We start from the raw sequence: 7,642 nt of genomic DNA, 5'->3' as shown, positions 1-7,642 counted from the left end.
CTGCTGAACTTCTTTGGTCAAGGCCTTCAAGGTCTTCAGCTGTTCCTGCAGGTCAGCGGGTATGGACTTCTTGACTATGGAGAATCGAGGCCTTAGAGTCAGAAGCGTCAGATTCCCCATGGGCTCCCAATCCCAGCCCTCACAATCAAGAACAACACATATCATTTATCTGCTTTTCCTGGGGGCTGGAGAGAGGGGATGGGAAGAAAGGAGTGCCCTTTTAGGGGATAAGCGTCCTTAGCTCTAAACAGTCCACCTAATGCTTAATATCCTAGAGGGCTGTGGGACCACTTACCCACAATTTCCACCCAACTCTAAAATCTTAATTATTCTCTGGGGCTAGAACTGTGAATGTGCAAAGGTTAAATTTAATTTTTCAACATTCTCTCTCCCTGCCCAACCCCATGAAATCACTTTCCCTTCATCCCAACATCTTCCCAGCTGCTTTCCAGAGAGTCTGGCAAAGGCATAAGAACCTGCCTCACTCCTCTCCTGAGGCTCCTTTACTCCTACCGGTTCAATCCCATCTCTTGGACCCTGAAGGCTATGGGAGAACCCAGAATGGCTAAGAATGGAAATGCTGTTTTCAGGGCCTCAGGCAGAGGCCCAGGGAGAAAGAAGGATGAAACCAAGCGAGGAGGACAGCAGCCTCTCCTCTGGGCACGCAGCACCCACCCATCAGTGCCAGCAGGTACTGGATCTTCTCCAAGTCTGTGTGGCCGGCTCGTTCATCATCCAGATCCTTTATGTTCTCCTTAAGCTCCACATAGAGGCTGATAAGCTCTCCCATCAGACGAAATGTTTCCACTGCAGTGGGGAAGCTAGGAGCCAACTTATCCAGTGAATCACGTTTCTCACCCTGAACATCACTCCTTTCTGATAAGCCTCGGTATAAACAGTCAAGGGAGTATGTGCTCCTGAGAAAGGGGGCATCTTGGCTTGGGGAAGTCTGAACAGAAACTCCAGGTCGGACTGAGTCACGTATTTCATTTGGATCCAAACCCACCTCGACATACTGATCTACAGCTTGGTACCCTGGGCCATGGGAGTGTGGGACAGAATGTGCCCGGTCATGCTGCACTGGTTCAGGTGTTTCCAAATGCTGTTGATCCTGGCATGCAGATCCCACACCTGTGCGTAATGGTTTTGGGCCATGCTGGTCTGGGCCAGGACGCATCAAACCTTGTTGATAAGTCTCTCGTGGTACCAAAACTTCTCGGTCTATACCTGGTGATGCCAAACCTTGACTGGCTACAAGTGGTGACACCCGACCATATTGATCTCTGCCAGGAGGTGCCACACCATGCTGGTATGGGCGTGGTGATATAAAACTTCGAGGATCTGCATGGTATGTTGGAAAGCCATGAAGCTCTGTGCCTGGTGGTATCAAACCTCGATCTGTACCAGACTGCCTCAACCAATGCTGATCTATTACAGGTTGAACCAAACCACGCTGATCGGCACGAGGCTGCATGAAACCACATGGATAGGCACCAGATTGGACCAAGCCATGTGGATAGCCACCAGGCTGTACCAGACCAGGTGGATATGTACCAGGTGGAACCAAGCCAGGCATAGATACACCAGGTTGAAAAAAGCCATGTGGACCTGTACCAGGCTGCACCAAACCAGGCTGACCTGCACTGGGTTGCACCAAACCTCGCTGATACATTCCAGGCTGGACCAAACCAGGCTGACCAGCACCAGGTTGCACCAAACCAGGCTGACCGGCACCAGGCTGCACCAAACCAGGCTGACCTGCAGGGCCAGGCTGCACCAAACCAAGCTGACCTGCAGCGCCAGGTTGCACCAAACCAGGCTGACCTGAAGCGCCAGGCTGCACCAAACCAGGCTGACCGGCACCAGGCTGCACCAAACCAGGCTGACCTGTACTAGGCTGCACCAAACCAGGTTGACCTGCACCAGGTTGCACCAAACCAGGCTGACCTGCAGCGTCAGGCTGCACCAAACCAGGCTGACTGGCACCAGGCTGCACCAAACCAGGCTGACCTGTACTAGGCTGCACCAAACCAGGCTGACCTGCAGCGTCAGGCTGCACCAAACCAGGCTGACCTGCAGCACCAGGCTGCACCAAACCAGGCTGACCTGCAGCACCAGGCTGCACCAAACCAGGCTGACCTGCACCAGGTTGCACCAAACCAGGCTGACCTGCACCAGGCTGCACCAAGGCAGGCTGACCTATACTGGGTTGGACCAAAGCAGGCTGACCTGCACTGGGCTGGATCATATCATGCTGCTCTGTGCCAGGTTGTATGAAGCCAGATATTCCCAAACTGGGCTGTACAAAACCTTGCTGATCTGCAGCAACTTGCATCAAACCAGGTGACAGCAAGCCCTGCTGATCCATGCGAAATATTACAAATCCGTGCTGATCTACACCAAGAGGTACTGATCCATGCTGATCAGTGCCAAGTGGTCCCACACCACTCTCATCCATGCCAGCCTGTTTTATACCATGTTGGTCTATGCCAGGAAGTTTCACACCATGCTGATATGCGCTAAGTGGAACCATACCAGTCTGGCCTGTACTAGGTAGTCCCAGTCCTTGCTGATCTCTGCCAGATACCAATGGTGGCACTGCATCACTCTGAGCCATGCCAGCTAGTACCAATTCCTGCTCATCCATTCCAGGTGGCATCACCCCAAGCTGACCCACAGCGAGGGGTACCACACCATGTACATAAGTGCTAGGTTGTAGCGATGCAGGCTGATCCATGCCAAGTGGTCCTAACCCACGTTGGTCTGGCCGTGCATAGATTTGACCCTGGCTAATGTGCACTCCCCCATGCTGATCTGGGGATACATGACCATGCAGATCTCTAGGCAAGGTGGCGGAGGATACGTCCTGATAAACTGGGCCAAGGTGTGCATCTCGTTCATCTCCGCGTAGATGTGCTAAGCCGTGCTGCTCTCTAGCCCAGCGACGATCTGACTCTGCTCTCAACTGGGGACGGTGTTTGGTTAGACCAGCTTCTTCACGGGCCCTTGAGTGCTGTTCTCTACCAGGAAACCCAGTAGCAGACGCACCTTTGCTTCGTTCCCTGCCAGTAACCCCTTCAGAGGAGCATCCTATGCCACCGGTTCCCGAGAAGGTCTTATCTGTGCCAACACCACTGGCAGAGTCTATAGCCTCGTCGATACTTGGATGCTTGGTGGAGGCTCCACTTGGAGTTTTATCATCTGATGTTATGGAACCCTGCCCTTTGCGCCTAGGAAGCCCTGTTGATGATGACTCTGAGACCTGGTGGAAGAGGAAGAAAGAAATCAGTGACTCTGAGTAAAAAGTACTCATTATAAGAGTTGGAGGGAAGGAAGTGTGGGGTATCTAAGATGACTTAGAGCCCCTGGAAAAAAATACCCTCACAAAACTAAACTGGACACAAAGACCAACTTTGACATTCTTGAAGGATAGTTCTCCAGATTTTTGAGAATCTGCACATTTGTAAATGGCATCATAATATGTAATTTCCCTCATAAAAGGCAGGGGAAAACCTGCAAAATACAAGTGGTCAACTCCAACCCCCGTGAGTCTACAAATAAAGGACGTGAATAATTTATTGAGTTTACAATATAAAGTCTACCCCATCACTGACCCATTGCTGGCGGTAGAGTGTACACTGCAAGGAAAGTATACCATGTATTTAAAATGCAAAGCACAAATCCAGAAATTCCCGTTTTCTGTACCGACTCTCACAAAAGAATGCACCAAAATATATGTACAGAGTCTGTGGCATTATTTATGAAAATAGATTATCAATAGGGGTATATTTATGGCACAACCATACTGTAGAAAATTAAGAAGCTGTTAAAAAAAAAGGATGATGGATTATTCCCATTTCCAGCCCAAATGGAGTAACAGGGACTAGATTTACCTTCCGGTCTATAACAACCAAAAACAAAAACCCAAAAAGCAACAACTATGAAACAGTGGTTTTCTAGACACTGGGTATCAGCTGATGAAGGCTATAGCAATCCCTGAAAGATGGGGAAGCAAAATATGGGAGCCCTACTGTTGCCTCGACTTACTGGCTGGATGGTTCCCAGGCTGCAATGCAGGGATGGGGGACTGAAGTGGGGCCCAGCAGACTCCCTGTGTGGGAGACAGAGATAAGCATTCAGGGAGCCCGAGGCAGCGAGGGCCCAAAGAACATAGGATTGGGAAGAAAGCACAAGCATGTAAAGACAACACAGCAGATCCCCAGAGGGTTCCCCCTCGGGTATTCAGCACAGAAACGACCAGCACATGGGAGGAAACGACCCAGACTGGGAAAAGAACCATCTTCAGAGCTAGAGGGAACAGCACCCAGACTCTTGTGGGGCTGGGAACAGTGCCTGTTTCTACAAGCCAGTTTGGAGAAACCTGTAATTCAGGGGGCGAAGGACTCAGAAAGGTGCTGCGTTGGAAGTGGAGGATAATCAGCCCTACACTGAACATGGCTATGGACCCACTAAGAAAATAACTCAGGGGACTTCCCTGGTGGCGCAGTGGTTAAGAATCCGCCCACCAATGCAGGGGACACGGGTTCACGGGTTCGAGCCCTGGTCCGGGAAGATCCCACATGCTGCGGAGCAACTCAGCCCGTGTGCCACAACTCCTGAGCCTGCACTCTAGAGCCCGTGAGCCACAACTACTCAGCCAGCACGCCACAACTACTGAAGCCCATGCACCTAGAGCCCGTGCTCCGCAACAAGAGAAGCCACCGCAATGAGAAGCCCGTGCACCGCAACAAAGAGTAGCCCCTGCTCGCCGCAACTGGAGAAAGCCCGCGCGCAGCAACAAAGACCCAACACGGCCCAAAAAAAACACAAAACAAACCTCAAAAAATATACAGTAAAAGATACAAGGGAATTAAAATGGTACACTAGAATACATTTATTTAACACACAAGAAGACAATAACAGAGAAACAGAAAAGACATAAGACATATAGAAAACAAATAGCAAAATGGAAGTTGTAAACTCTACCAGTAATTAAGCACTCCAATCAGAAGGCAGAGATCAGCAGAATGGATTGAAAAACATATGATCCAGGAGGCCCGCAGTTGCCTAAAGGGGGCTTTTCTTTTCGCACCCGGAGGCACATGAGGCCCCGTCCACGGACTGGGCAGCCATGGCCACGGAGAGCACAGTAGCGAGTGCCGGCGTGTGTGTCCCAGTGCCAGGAGGGGTGCTGACCCAGTGCGTGTTCACTTTGAAGAGGAAGGTGGGGCCGCAGTTAGTTGAGGTCATGTTCAATCTTGTGAAGCCCCTTTTTCTAAATTGCTCCACTATTCCTTGGGTCCCAAAGAGGAAGACATCCAAGGGGTGACCACAACCTAACGGGCAGTCACATCCGCCTTTCCCTCGGTGGAGGCCTGCACGTAAGTTTTAATTTTTGCTTTCTACTTTGTTTAAACTGTCAGGCCACAAAGCTTTGAAGAGGAAATGTCCTTTCCTTTGAACATGCTGTTTCTGCAAGAGAGCATCTATCCTCAAGGTCCACAGACCTAGTAAAATGGCCACTGGAAGATCCTCCGGTTGTTAAAAGCCCATTGCCATAGATTTAGCTGGCACCCCAGACTCATTACCTTGCTCACAGGAAACTGAGGAAGCTTTTTCCTCCCTTAAGCACGTTTTGACTACAATGCTAGGCCTGGGTTTTCCTGATTACGGTAAGTCTTTCATTCTTGCTGACCATTAGAAGTACCAGGAGGAAGAAAAGAAGAAGCAACATCATCACCATCATCACCTCTGGGTGATAAAGAAAACTGCAAAGAACCGCCCTCTCGGCCATCAGAACATGCCCTTGGAAACACGTGGTCAGTGTCCTTTCACACTCAAGTCCTGGCATGGGCATCGTCCATGTTAGTTCTGAGCTCCTTTAACTGTAGCTGCTACATGGACAGCTGCAGCCTCCTTCCTCATGTCTGGTTCTCCAAACATGGAATTTACTTTTCCGTGCTCAGCACACTCCCCAACCCCGGCTGCACATCCTCCCTTCCCCCCTGGCTCTCCACTCGTGATGCAGGCAGATGGTGCACCTCACAACTGCCCTAGAGTTACCACCACCAACGCAAAAAAAAAACTGGGCTCAAGTGTGTTGTATTTTCCCAACTTGAGATCGTGAAACTCTCCTTCCACTGCCTTCATTATGGTCTGTGCAGGCCTGCACTTCTCATTACTTGCTCTCTTGCTTCTCAAAAATTAATATTTATACTAATTCTCATCTGCTTCTGGGGTCGTTCATGATTATGAGCAACTGTCAGATCCCTGACACTTTCTTACCTCTGGAGAAGTAAAAATGTCTAGAGTTGCTTCTGTTGAGGCTGATTTTTAGGTCTTGCAGGTGTCTTCTGGTGGCACCCCGAGAAAATGTGTTGCTCACTCAAAACATAGGACAGTGACATGTGGGTAAGTGTAAAAAAGCTTTGGCTTAAAGAAATATAACAGTGAAAGCAGAGGCCACCTTTTTCTAGGCCACTCTCTTTGTTTGCAGGCCCTTCTTCCAACTCTCTCTGATGCTGCTTTCCTCTGAAGAGGGGCCCCAAACTCAGAAAGCAGTCTGGGTGGGCTTCCCTGGTGGCGCAGCGGTTGAGAGTCCGCCTGCCGATGCAGGGGACACAGGTTCGTGCCCCGGTCCGGGAAGATCCCACACGCCGCGGAGCGGCTGGGCCCGTGAGCCATGGCCGCTGAGCCTGCGCGTCCGGAGCCTGTGCTCCGCAACCGGGGAGGCCACAAGAGTGAGAGGCCCGAGTACCAACAAAAAAAAAAAAAAAAAAAAAAAAAAAAGTCTGGGAGACCAGAAGGGTGTCTTTTGTACCCAGATAATATTTGGTGAACCCCAGATGGCCACTCGGTGGTGCCAAAGTGTTCTTTGCTCTCTTCCCCGTGAGTCTGTACGTCCTCGTGACCCTTTTTGAGGGACCCAGATACACAAAGCCAGGGGAAGAGGAATGTCAAGGCCAAAGGGCAGCTGATCCTTGTCCTTGAGGGCCGTTTGAAAATACCCACTTTATTCAGACAAAGAAAGCTTAGCCTGGTTATCCTGTGCACTGCCTTGGCACAGATGCCCGCACCCGTGGGTACAAGTCACCATCAGCAAAAGGCGTCCTGAAGAGGTTTTATTTTCAGGGTTGGTCACCTTTGTCCACTAGTAGTGAAGGGACTCGTGCATTTCAGGACAGACTCTAAAGGAACTTTGAAAAGCTATGAAAGCAAATCAAAACTATGCTCTGGTACTGTTTTCTATCTAACCGATCGGCCAAGCTAAAAAAAGTGGGTACCAACAGACAGAGTTGGCGGGACACTGAGAAACAAGTTCTCTCCTACATTGCTGGTGGGGGTCCCAAACTGGAACCACGCCCACGAAAGGTAATTTGGCAAAAGCTAGCCAAATCACAAATGTGCATTCTGTTTCTAGGAATCTACCCTATGAGTACCTTCACTTGTGTGAGTGTCACATTAGAGCATGGTTTGTTATAAGATTGGGGAAAAACATAAAAAATATCCAAAATAGAAAACTTGTGAAATAAATTATAAACATCCACATAATGGAATACTGCACAGCAGTAAAAAAGGGAGAGGTTCGGGGGCCCCACCCAAGACCGTTGCCCAAGCCCCCCCCCCCCACCGCCGCCTCTTT

At 50.1% G+C, this 7,642-nt stretch overlaps 1 protein-coding gene across 1 annotated transcript in view; it reads right to left on the bottom strand.

Annotated features, from left to right (window-relative positions):
* QRICH2 (glutamine rich 2) overlaps nt 1–7,642 on the bottom strand; it is a 21,642-nt gene that overhangs the window by 11,135 nt on the left and 2,865 nt on the right. Inside the window, exons 5-6 of the mRNA XM_007454405.1 lie at nt 676–3,253; nt 10–74 (exon numbers count right to left, since the gene is read on the bottom strand). Coding sequence (XP_007454467.1) covers nt 10–74; nt 676–3,253 — 2,643 coding nt within the window. The remainder of the gene's footprint in view (nt 1–9; nt 75–675; nt 3,254–7,642) is intronic.

The sequence above is a fragment of the Lipotes vexillifer genome, unplaced genomic scaffold (assembly GCF_000442215.2).
Source record: "Lipotes vexillifer unplaced genomic scaffold, Lipotes_vexillifer_v1.1 scaffold518, whole genome shotgun sequence".
Taxonomy (NCBI): domain Eukaryota; kingdom Metazoa; phylum Chordata; class Mammalia; order Artiodactyla; family Lipotidae; genus Lipotes; species Lipotes vexillifer.
Note: the sequence above shows the minus strand (reverse complement) of the source record. Positions and strands in the feature narration are given on the sequence as shown.